This window comes from Melampsora larici-populina (assembly GCF_000204055.1).
Source record: "Melampsora larici-populina 98AG31 unplaced genomic scaffold MELLAscaffold_70, whole genome shotgun sequence".
Classification (NCBI taxonomy): Eukaryota; Fungi; Basidiomycota; class Pucciniomycetes; order Pucciniales; family Melampsoraceae; genus Melampsora; species Melampsora laricis-populina.
In genome coordinates this window covers 140,625-153,415 of record NW_006768834.1, presented here as the reverse complement: position 1 = coordinate 153,415, position 12,791 = coordinate 140,625, and the positions used below count along the sequence as shown (strand labels likewise).

At 42.0% G+C, this 12,791-nt stretch overlaps 2 protein-coding genes across 2 annotated transcripts; one reads left to right on the top strand and one right to left on the bottom strand.

Moving 5' to 3' along the window:
- Positions 1-3,211: 3,211 nt before the first annotated feature.
- MELLADRAFT_94637 (uncharacterized protein) lies at positions 3,212-5,098 on the bottom strand (the record flags this gene model as incomplete). Its single annotated transcript, XM_007417254.1, has 6 exons — positions 3,212-3,252; positions 3,309-3,678; positions 3,748-3,993; positions 4,063-4,544; positions 4,608-4,972; positions 5,040-5,098. The coding sequence occupies 6 exons, from the start codon at positions 5,096-5,098 to the stop codon at positions 3,212-3,214; spliced, it is 1,563 nt and encodes a 520-aa protein (XP_007417316.1).
- Positions 5,099-7,291: 2,193 nt separating this feature from the next.
- Positions 7,292-12,163, top strand: MELLADRAFT_112732 (uncharacterized protein; the record flags this gene model as incomplete). Its single annotated transcript, XM_007417281.1, has 13 exons — positions 7,292-7,381; positions 7,463-7,648; positions 8,730-9,037; positions 9,105-9,261; positions 9,366-9,410; positions 9,492-9,779; positions 9,823-9,985; positions 10,008-10,859; positions 11,071-11,315; positions 11,396-11,493; positions 11,573-11,630; positions 11,751-11,774; positions 11,888-12,163. The coding sequence occupies 13 exons, from the start codon at positions 7,292-7,294 to the stop codon at positions 12,161-12,163; spliced, it is 2,790 nt and encodes a 929-aa protein (XP_007417343.1).
- Positions 12,164-12,791: the final 628 nt, after the last annotated feature.

The window sequence follows — 12,791 nt, the reverse complement described above, 5'->3', positions numbered from 1 at the left end:
ACAACTATGACCGTTCAACTCAATCTGATACAAAATATGACGCCTCATAGGCGGATTCTGATTACTAAACTCGTCACCTGTTCTTCTATCAGGTTATGGTAGTGTTTCTTGTTTTGTACACTTCACTCGTTTCTTTTCTTATATTCGAACTTGAACACATCTTGAAGAAGACTTGGAGATATTGAAATATCAAGTATCTTCATTTAACCAACCAAAACAACCACTTAAAAAAAGAGAGCATTGCCCCTCGAGGCCTGCTCACTTTCACATCATGACCTTCAAACGAGCAATATAGCCCCAAGACCACCAGACCCTGGAACGAGAAGCTTTGCTCCAGGGACTGGTGGACCACCGGCACGAATCGATTTCGAGGATGTTTTTGTAAAACGTCCCTGGGACGTACTCACAAGTCCCAGGAACCGTGAGGAGGCGTTTCCGCACCGGTCCAGTGTTCGGTGATGGTCACTAGAAGGGGACGTGTCCGTATACGTCCCCTCTAGAAACGTCTCAGAAACGTCTCGAATGAATTGGAAATGAGACGTTTTTGAGCCATCTCGGTTTCGGTGCCCGCGCGGTGACTTTTACCCCCTGGTGTAGAAGGTCTGAAAACATTGTGGTAAAGGTAAAGGTGATAGACGTTGTAACTGGTTAGGTTGTTCTTCATTCCGGTCGTGTTTTATTCTCTTCAATACAGTTGATTGCAGAAAGCTTGCCAGATCCTGCCTCGCACCTGATCCGTGCGCTCGCTTATAAAAAGTTTGGATCCAACTTTTTTTTTTTTTTTGTAACTTTATTCCATCACCGATATCTCCATGATGGAAATATCGTCCAACAGGTCAGCTAACCTTTGATGGAACCAAAGCACCCCCAATCCTCGAGCTCACGTTTTCTCTAATCCATTTCCCATTTGATTCAATTCCCGATATTCGCATTTGATTTCCTTCCCTTCTCTCTTCACCGGTACCCAAAGTTTTGCAATGGCCTTTCAGAAGTACTCCGAAGACATCAAACTGCTCGCCGTTAAAATGGCCCGAAGAAATCGCTCTTGAACCGATATCAATCGATTCCTAGGACGTAGGATCTCACCCGAGTCTCTTCGACAATGGCAACAACTCTACCAACGCACTCACAAAGTGATTCGAAACCCGAAGGAGTACGATAAGCGAGGCCGCCACCACGTCCTATCAGATGACCACCTAGCCCTTCTATACGACTTGATCACTACTCGACCCAGCATGTATCTAGACGAGCTTCAACAGCAACTGGAGCTGTTTGGAGACATCAAAGTTTTGCAAGCTACTATCTCCAGAGAACTACACAAACGACTCGGACTGTCTCTTCTGGTCACTCGGGGTGTTCACAAGGACCAATCCGCGATCGATCGAGCCAAATTTGTAATGAGGGTGGCTGGAATTCCACCCGAGTACCTTGTCTTTATTGGTCAGTAGTCTATTCACTGTCTCTTCCCTGTGTATCATGGCAATTGTACTGACCTTTGTTGTTTTCTTAGATGAATGTGGGATTGTTGGACCTGATTGTGATCGAGTACACGGCTGGGCACCTAAGGGTGGTCAAACCGTCCGAGAAGAGCGTGGTTCTGATCGCGATCACTGGACGCTTTTACCGGCGGTATGCGAACAGGGGATGCTTGCAGGAGTTGCAGTCAAAGGGCCCGTGGAGAGGATTCATGTTGAGCTCTTTCTCAAACATGACTTGGTGAGGATTTTTCATCATAATCTTCCTATTCTTTTCATTACTGTATGTACTAACAACTTTTATATTTCTAGATGCCGGTGATGAACCCATACCCAGGTCCAAAATCAGTTCTGATTCTGGACAACGCACGGATTCATCACGGCGGCCTAATTGAAGAAATCTGTGAAGAGTATGGGGTTCTATTGATCTACCTCCCAGCATATTCACCAGACTTCAATCCTATCGAGAAGTCCTTCCACTGCACACAGAGCCAATTAAAACGGGAGGGAAGATGGGCTATGATAGTTGACAAGGCTGAATACATACTTAATGTGGCTGGTCGTGTTATAACTCGCTCCTTAATGCAACCACTGATTGTTAACAGCGGCTATACTACACATCATTACTGGAAATATTTCAATGAAGAGATGGGCATTTAGGAATGGTGAGATTCATGTTATTGAACTGCCTTTTTCCTTATTTTCCAGTTGAGGAAAAAATTCTTCATTGATTTGTTGTTTTTCTTATTGTCCAGTTCAGGGAAAAAATTGTTGATGGGATTTTTGATTTTCTTCATTGTTTTGATTTTTTCTTAATTGTCCAGTTCAGGGAAAGAATTGTTGATGAAATTTTCGATTTTCTTTATTGTTTTGATTTTTTCTTATTGTCCTGTGCTGGAAAAACACATTTCAGTTGAACAGATTTTCTTTATCAATTCTTCTGAACACATTCTGTTTGTTGTTTTTTTTTCTTCTCCAATTGATAATTTGTTATGACTGTGCCTTTTGTCCACATTTTATATTTTATTTGAATTGGACTTTTGTTTCAGAAACCAATTAAGTATTGTTTTTGATATTTTGACTCTTTGAGACAAACAAAGGAAAGAAAAGTGATTTTTTTAATTTTGACTTCATGAGTATTGAGATTTGAGTTGAATACATACCAAGAAATAATGAAATGTTTATAATGAAATGTTTCATCGGATTGGACAAGTATTGAGATTTGGTTTCAGTTACATTTATAAAAAGCAAACCAACAATTTTTTATAATTTATGACCAAGTTTTTGCTTGAGTATCTATAAGTTGTTTGTGGTTAACTTATGTTAGACCATATTGAAAAAATAAGGAGGCTTTTTGCTTTCTCTCAGTTTTCAGGCTCACGGAAGAGGGGCAAACTAAGTTCTTTAAAAAGCATCACATTGAGCTTGCATTCAGGAAAACCAAACATAATAGGACATCAAACACAGTCGTGATATCTTCAACAAGGACAATTCATAACCCAAATGTGTCTCTTAAACAAGTCATAAGGACACACACATTATATTTTTATGGATTTTGTTTTTCAAAAACAGGAAACAATAATATGAAAAACAATAAAAAGAATCACATATTCCAAACATAATTGATCTTGTATAAGCGTGAGACTAAGTACAAGACCACCTTAAATCACTCATCTTCAAAGTCATCATATTCAAATTCAGCATCATCGTCGCTTGAGGTTCCAGAATGGCTTGATTCATTTGAGACCGACTGATTGAGCGCTTCCGCTGCCTCCCGCTCGAGTAGATGTCTGTAGTACTTAGGAGCTTCGCGGAATAGTCGTTTTGAAATACCCCAGGAGATTCCTAATTTCTGAACGTCGCGTGCAGTAAAGTCTTCAGGAGGAAGGAACATGTCAAAGTTGGTGATGTCGTATTCATAAAGTGTTTTTGAGACATGGGGAAGTTTGTCATCTGGAACTTTGGCAAAAACCAAAAAAAGATCAAGTGTGGCTTTTTTGACGAGTCGGTCCACTTCTGAAAAGTCCGGTTGTTGAGAGATAGGAGTAGAAGTTGGCTGAGAGGTAGGACCGGGAGCCGATGCTTTGGTCTTGGGGTATTTAGCAGGGGTGGACAAAGATAACGGCCGCTTGATGCCTTCCCATACAAAATTGTCAAGGTAGTCGGGCGGTTTTTCTAAAGACGCACGCGAGTTTTTCTTAGTCTAGTGAAAGGAAAAGCTCTCAGTAAATATTATTGAAAGCTTCAAAGATAAACAAAAATTAAGACGCACCAACTCTTCGGCCCACACAACCATATGTGCATGACTTATATCCATCACCATGGTCACATCATCTCGATTGTAAATTCGCCACCCTTCGCGCGAGTTGTTATGTGCAGTAGTGTATTTTGTGAGAAGGTCAGCGAGATATTGTTTTTTATCGGGCATAGGGATACTTTCAACTATGGTGGAAGCCGTTGTTGGTTTGGAATTCTTGACATTCTTTGCAACTACCCTTGCATGAGATATTGACAGTTGCTAAATTGACATAAAGTCAGTTTAATCAACAATGAGACTGAACAAACAAACTTGAACAGAAAAACTTACTGCTTCATCTTCTCGAGCCTTTCGGGCTGGATCTTTCATTGACACATGTATACCGGCTTGCTTTGTCGGATGTAACACAATAGCATCGAAGAACTCCTTCATGTGTTCGTCGGAGGTGATTTTACGTTCTTGGTTCTTAGCAAAGGTCGGGTGTTGAGCAATGTATACCTCGATAGAGATGTCTCCTAGGGCGTCGGCTTGTTTCAGGATATCCGCGTTTCCGTCAGAGTTTGGAGAAGGGTTGATTTGATTGGCCAAGAGAAAGAGTTTGTCCTTCAGCGCAACGAGTGGCGTTCTGGTGAGTTGAAACTGAGTTTTCTGCGGTCGGATCTTGTAGGGTATAAAACCGGGTATAAAACCGGGTTTTGAACCCTTTTTGATCGAAGCCCCAGCAAATGGGTCTGCCACCTTACGGGTATACAACGTATAGCTCAAAGTAATGTCGACCACCGGTTCAGTAGGTGTGTTTTTTGCTGAACCACCTGTAAATTTAAAACCACGCTGATGTCAGATAAATCAAAGAAATGAAACAGGGCTTGACTCACCATTAGGAGGCTCAGTAGGACACTGTTGGTAGGTTATCTTGTTTGGAAGATAGACACCATCCAAGACCTGATGTTCATCAGGAAATTCCATACAATCCGAGGCTTGGGATGAGTCAAGTGATCTCGCCGGAAAATGCATGGTTGGCTTGTTGATCTGACTCTGAGAGGGTGAATTTAAGAAGGCTTCGGCTGCAGTTATCTGGCTGTTTGGAGGAGATTCGGCTGAATCATGAGAGTGTAAGCGCTGGCTCGAATCCATGAGGTATAACCTAGCTGCTGCTGCGTTAATCTGGTTTCGTGGCATCGGCGTTGGTGTAGCCAAACTAGGCATGTGGCGGTGTCCGTTCGAAGAAGAATTCGAGGTACTAATTGATTAACAGAGAAAAAAAATCAACAATAAAAAAAGTTATAGACGGCTGGGATGATGCTTACACGCGAGTGATGAAATGGTTGTTGGCAGAGATTCCGAATGGTGGAGTCCTTTGAGGCATGATCAAGAATAAAGATGAGGGGGAATGAGAAAGAAAAAAAGGGAAAATCGGGAATCGACAATTCCAAGAGGCAGAGAAGGGGTCCTCCGGGACCATCGTAGGTTTGTTGTTGGATGATCCTTCCAGCCACGGAGGGATTTGTGATGGAAGAAGGTTACAAAAAAATAAAAATAAAATTAAGATTGTAGAAAAAGCTCAGCACTTAAGCAAGCGCACGGATCAGGTGCGAGGCAGAGGACTTGGCCGATCTGGCAAGCTTTTTGCAATCGACTGTATATCAGGGTTATTCTTAATAATGCTAGGTACTGGTATGCTGCTACTTTGTAAATACTGTTCTTTGCCTTTGACCTTCTCTGGTCGATTCGTCGCTTTTCGAGTTCTTGTTGGTTTAAGTCGTGGAATAGGTTCTTCATCATAATCATGCGTTCGCGTCTTCATTTTATAATCCAAAAAATTGTATAGCAAAAAAAAAAAAAAATCAAGGTTTCATCGATCAATGTCTTCACACTTCAAGCGTTTACTGCTTCTCTATTTATTATAGTACTATTCGTCGTATCTTCGCAGAGGTAGTGCGGGCTCATAACCTGTAATGGCAAGAATCACGATTAGTGATCTCTCTCTTCACTCGCTGAGATCAGTCCGGTCAGGACCCCGGAAAGCTCCCCCTGAACCAACCGACGTAAAACCCGGATTTTGAGGATTTTCATACCCAAAAATCCCGGACTTTTGGAGCTTTCATACCAAATTGGTCGGTAACAGTTCAGTACCAAAAGTGAGCCCCGGGCTACAAAGCTATGTTTTGGTGCCATTTAGTGCCAAAAATGTTGGTATGACGATGAGATTTTAAAAATTATACCGGGCACGTCTGTAAGATGAATGACTAACAAGCCATTTTCATACCAGTTTGGTCGGTAACATGACCAAATCTTGACCACTCAAATCATACCAAACACGTCGGTAGGTTTAAGGGGAGCTTTCCAGGGTCCTGTCCGGTCACAAAGGATGATAATTGCATATGCACATAAGAGATAACAGAAATAGAGAAAAGATAAACAATGATAAGTAGATAGTGTACTAAGAGCATCCACTATGTTGAGGGTGTTTTATCGTAAATTTTGCGGTCCTGATCGCGAAATTTGATCATGCGTGTTGTAGCTAAGTTGTTAACCGCATGAAATCCACTATGGGATGATGTAACGTAGGATTTAACTACGATAATCTGTTCTTAGAACACTATACACGCTATGGCAAAGTCGAGACTCGAATTGAAGTATCTTACCACGCCTCACCCAGCTCACTTCTATGATGATGACTACCTTGGTAGCCAGAAAGAACCAAAATGATGGCTTCAGGTGTTGACAATGAGCATCGAGCTTTCTCACATCTTGCTCGATCTTGGTGAAATCAATTGCACGGAATCACTTTTTTTTAAAACAAAATGCGTTTTTTTTAGCAAATTCAGAGTAAACAGCTACCATCAACAAGCTGTGATTTTGAGGGACGAGGGAAGATTTTGATTGAAGGTGGTGAGTGCAGAGTGGGATGGATACAGATAGATCATTTGATGGCTGTTGACCGATTTGATGCGCCAAAAGTCTACGATAAATCAAGTCGTAGGCTTGCGTAGATTTGAACAAGGGGAGTGCAAGATTTGACGCAGTCATACGGACCGCATGTCTAAAACAGGTCCATAGTAGACCTGTCTGGATTTTAGCGTTATTCTAACGCTAAATCACATCGTTAACGCACCCATAGTGGATGCTCTAACCTGTAATGGCAAGAATCACGATTAGTGATCTCTCTCTTCACTCGCTGAGATCAGTCCGGTCACAAAGGATGATGACCGGTCTGTCTAGCTAGCGAAGGCCACTACTTATAGGTTAGAGTATCTACATGTTTCTCGTTGTTGCTGTTTGTGTAGCGACTGATCTTTGTCGTAGTCGTGGACTGATCACTCGTCTCACACATCCAGAACCCATCCTCCCACAGCTCCGCGTTCCCATGGTCTCAGACCATAACAGCACTGACATAAATACACACTTGAATTCAATTTGCAAGTGGTTTCGGAGTTCACTTTAGATTTAGATGATGACATGATCCACCACTCGAACTCAGCCCAAGCTGCCCAAGTCGACTCTCACTCTGAGTCTGACTCTGACTCTTGATAACTTTCACCATAACTTCACATGAACCATGAATCACCATCAAAATGAAATAACCAATCAATCGATCACCAAGAAAACATCCTTCCCTCATGCTGATATAGAAGCTCAACTTCAAAACGTAAGTCATTTCCCATCACATCTCAGAACCAAATCAAATCAACCATTTAATCTAATCTCTCCTGTCAAATACAATCTGTAGCTTTACCTTTATTCTGACTTTTCATCAACTACTCGATCTGGTCATCAAGATCAACTCGATCATCTTGGTCCTATCATTCGTAACATTCATTTATCTAAACAACAAGATGCATTCTTAAGACATCTTCTTAAATTTATGAGAACCAAAGAAGCCGAAATCGAAGCTGTCTGTCATGCAAATCATCAGGTTAACTCATCATTCACTCACTCACCTCTCTTTCCTATACATCAAATCATTAAATCAACCCAAATCATATCTTTTACATTTGGACTTTATAGGATCAGTTGATAAATTATTGACAAGGTACTCTATCCCTTCGATCACATGTAGTCAGTCTCGATCCATCACTTCAATCATCAGGTGCTTCTCTAGCCTCAGCTCGTTCTTCATTACTCGACGCAAGAAAAGTGGCATCCAATATTGATGATACAATCGATACCCTTCAAGCTTGTTTACGTGTCCTCGATCTCTCTAAGAAAGTCTCTCAACAGATTCAAACTGGAAAATTCTATTCTGCACTAAGATCATTAGATGAACTGAAGCCAAAATATGTATATTTTCTAGTTTTGGACATGGAGTTTAAATCCGGCTGCAACTTATCTTGAGCAAACCTGCCATTAATTTCTTTAGTAGCTGTAACTTTGCTAAGTTTATCTTCATCCATCAACTCTCGTTTCATCCATCTTCTATCGATAACCTCGGCTTTCCACTATCAATCAACTCGGCTTTCAACGATCAATCATCATCACTATAGCAACAAATGTGCTGGATTCCTGACTGGTGCAGGATTCCAGTACATTTGTGACCTTTGATGGGTTCAACTGGTGTGAATATGACCATCAATAGGACAGGCTGTGATTCTCTGATTGTTTCATCAGTCAACTAGCGAAAACGGACGATGAACCCACGAGGATGGAGATTGACAACAATCGAGACAACTCATCCCGTCATCTCGACTCCGTATGCGAAATGGCACATGTACAACTGTGTTGAAGTATCGTTGAGTCTTTCCAAGAAGACGACTCTCCGCCCTTGGATATGGATTGCGAGACAGTAGGGTCTTTCTTGATTGACCACATTGATCGACTGGTGAAAGAAGATTCCATGCCGGCAAGCAATGCAATTAGACTTATTGAGCACATTGGTATGTGCCTCAAAGGCGCCATCCGAATTATCCTACAACATTTATAACCATTTATCAGAGAATTCCACGGAATTCGTGTGTTCACTTTGTGACCTGTCACATATTACTTTGATGGATCTTCAGGCCCCCAGAGGGACGAATTTTCACCCCAATGTCCTCACGAGCGTAATCGAAAAGTGTCTGAGTTCCCAAATCTTCATCAACATTGACACCACGAATGTTAACATAGACTCTAAAGAATACCGACAGGTTCAATCACAGAAGAGATCCGCGATCATCAGACTCGTCACGAGATTATTACTTCAAACCGATCTGTCCACTCCTTGCGATAAGGAAGACTGCCTAGGATTATTGAATCATGATGTCGGGATGGGATTAGGAGTCTTGGACTCTCTGCAAATGAGACTTCGTATTGAGCGAAATGCAGCAGGGTATGTCGCATAGTTTCATACCGCCGATGTTTGTACTGATAGAAATCTTCCCACTATCTACGTTCAGTCGTCTCCTTGCGATCACGCTGTCCAAATCACAGACGGGTGTCGATTCAAATGGAGACCGTTGTCGGACACTCGATGCCAACGCAATTCTTTCCAAACTCAACCAAATGGTCACTACAAACGAAGCCAGGATTCAAGAAGATCTGATCGTCCCCCTGGTACTGGCTTTCGATCCCCTTCGAGATTCAGAAAGTGAACAACTGGAGTACGGCAACTGCGAGAATCTTTGAGTGGTCAACTTTGCATTATGATCGTTCGACAGATGTGCAAACCAAGTGCTTACTTGCGGGGTGTAGTTCGAAATCAGGTGCGTTTCCAACAGATTTTACACCTTTGAATGCAGCTCAAAGATTTTTAACATGAACTGGCCCCTGTCTCGACAATGCAGATAGTGTCATTAGCTCAGAGAAGCTCTGTGACAGTTTACAAACTGCTGAGTAGATACTTGTCGCTGATCAGCGAGACAGTTGTACTCGATCTTAGGATGAATACCAAAGGATTGAACCTAGTGGCCGAACTATTGGGTACCCCCAATGATGTCTTTTTATCCCAGAAGTCACAGTACACCGTACCTCGATTGGTGTCATTATCGAACATACCAATCCTCGAACGCCTCGCTAGTGTGATTCAAGATACCCTTTCAAACATCATATCTGATCATATGGTAAAGATACTGGTAAAGATACCCGCCGAAACTTTGCTTACTTCCGGATCTCCAGATGACCAAACAAAAAATCGCAAATTTGATCTTGTTACTCAACAAAGGAGAGAAGTCTGCTCTGAACAATCAATCCCCGAAATTCTCTCTTCTCACATTGGCACCATACTGTAGTGGTCCGCTGTATTTCGAATTGATTGTTGAAATGAGAGTTTCGACTGAAGGTTGCCTGAACAAAAATCCGAGTCAACACCATTGTTAAAGATCAGGAGGTTGAGGATGAGTTGAGACATCAGATGCTATTCATCTTGACGGTAATGAATGATACACTTCAAGATTTACGAGGCAAATATTCGATCGGAAATAACATCAAGGTCATGGAAGGCTTGGGGAACTTGATCAAGATTGTGAAATCTGGCTTGAACGGCTTCATACCACAAATCACCACAACCTTGCAGGCTGCTCTATCAATCCCCGCTGTCAGGGAACCTGCTCTCAGAGTCTGGGACTTGTTTATCAAAGCGTCCTCAGCGAACGATCTAAAGGCCTTTGTTGGTGAGGTTTGGAACAAATTGACTCCTGAACAATTGACCATCGCCACCAAGATATTTCATCAGATCCTCAAGAAATCAAAAGAGCTTGGTACCAAAGTCTACGATATTGCCGACATCACCGGTCTTGAGAGGCCAAGCTTACGATCCAACACAGCTCCGCTCATCACATCCGATGTTCATGGACTTTTAAAGGAGGCACAACAGATGCTCGTCTCGATTAAGAGACTAATGTCATATCTACATAAACTACGTAGGCTGGTCGATTGGCTTAATGATGAAAGTGGCATTGTCGTCAGGCAATCGCTAAAAGAACTCAAGCATTCACTATATCTCGAACCAGATCAGATTAGGGTAGTCACATCGGGTGATAGTTTTGATCCTGTGATCCGAAGCTTGTTGAAGCCTCTGACGGGGGTAGCGATGAGATTCAATGATATCTCCGATGACTTCAAGTGCCTCACATTTCAATGTCTTGGAATCATTGGAGCATTGGACCCTGATTGGTTCGAAATATCTGATGACGGGCCTGGATGTGTTTCACCATGTTGACTATTCTCAGGTGATTATCTGATGAAAACACTTCAATCGAGGATTGATGCCATCTCACCTGCATTCCGTCATCGAGAACAAGTGCTTTGGTTGAGGAGGACAGCATTTCAACTTAGGTTTAGTTCAATCTCTTACAAATCTATCATTTACAACTTATTGAACATGTAGGTCTCGTTTTTTTAGATGTTGAGGAACGCCTGCGGTAGGCCAGTTATGGGTCCAAACCGCGAACATCGCACGTAAGGCTGGACACTTACAAACATCATATAGTGCTGTTCTACAAGCTTCAGAGCTTAAGACACCTACAGCTTTTCTCCAACGATCAAAATTGTTGAAATTGGAAGACCAACCACATAAAGCGATAGCCGAATTGGAAAGGAATCTTGCTCATTGTACTCCAAAGGATAGTGCTGGTATGTCGGATGATATATCGACTCGAGATTATGCAACGGTGATTGGATTTTGAAATCTTGAATTTGAAACCTTATCAGACGTGATGGGTGACTGATTCTATTTTGGGATATCTGATAGGCTTGTCTACAACGTGCTCGATGGATGGATGAAGTCAATCGATATGATGTGAATTACATAGCTAGCAAGTTTGATAAATTAACATCTGAACATCCAGAGTTAGTATTTTGAGATTTATAAAAAAGTTTATCTTTTAAATAAGAACTGATTTGATTTTTTTCCTCTTCTTCTTGATAGATGGTCAAGTCCTTATTATTACTTTGGTCGATTTTATGATGAGAAAGCAACCGAATTAGTCAACAGATGTAATTGGAATTCTGAAACTATGTTAGAGACTTTTCTTTATTGTTGAAAGAGAGATCGATAGAACCAAAGATTGAACTTTGATGATTGGATTTTGTTTTGTTTTGATTAGAATTTGTTACACACATGTGAACTGGTGTGCAGGCTTATGAGCTCTTTTTTGAATGGTATGCTCAAGTCAAAACAGACACAAGATGGCATCCCTCCAACTCAAAAGATATGATGGACAGGCTTCAAGCATTTGAAAAGACTTTGCGAGAGGAACTTATTCCTCCAGAAAGATCTCTAACTGTGGATCCAATACCTGAAGAGCCCCCTCAACCTTCATCTATTCCGCCTCAAGACCCGATCCCCAGTGTCTGTGTCCACGAGCCCTCTATTGCGCCTCAAGACCTTGATCCCTCATTACAGTTCCATATGCCTGTTCCTGCTCATAGGTCACCTCGTCATTTGGCCTCACCCAAAGCCCAAGTCAACAAAGGAAAGCAGAAGATGTCCAAAACTGTTGTCTTCTCATTGCCTTGACAAATCCAACTTCTACTGAAGACAATTCGACTTTGGAAAACTCAATGAATCCTCTCAATGATCTCCCACTCCAAACCTCTGCCGAGAAAGCATCAGCATCCATGTCCTCTGGGAGTTTGAGTATTCCCAAGACTGTGAATACAACTCAGGTACCTATGGGGGTGTGATTGTTCCTGTCAGTCCTGATGTCAGGCCCAACCCCACTCTGCCTCCTCCTGCTCCTCCTCATCCATCCAAATTCTATCCTGTCTTACGACCGTGTGTTGCCTTCTCAGTTTCGCGAATAGTGAAACAACCAGCGGACGTGTATGCAGATCCTCTTCTCATCGCTGTACATTTCGGATCTTACTATCGCAAAGCGACATCACTATGTAACACTAGGCTGCCACAAGCCAGTTATCCCTGTGGTAACTTTTCTGGCACCTCTAGCTTTAAATTCTAAACGACTAAAGCGATCGATAGACTACACTTTCATGGCTTGTATTCACACTGAAAATCATAATCAAGGGGACTTTTACCCTTTTGTTCAACTCGCCACTTCTGTTCTCAATGAGCCCCCCTTAAGACACCTGCATTATTCTTTAACATATGTGCCGCCCCAACCAAACTCCCCATCTGATAATGTCTT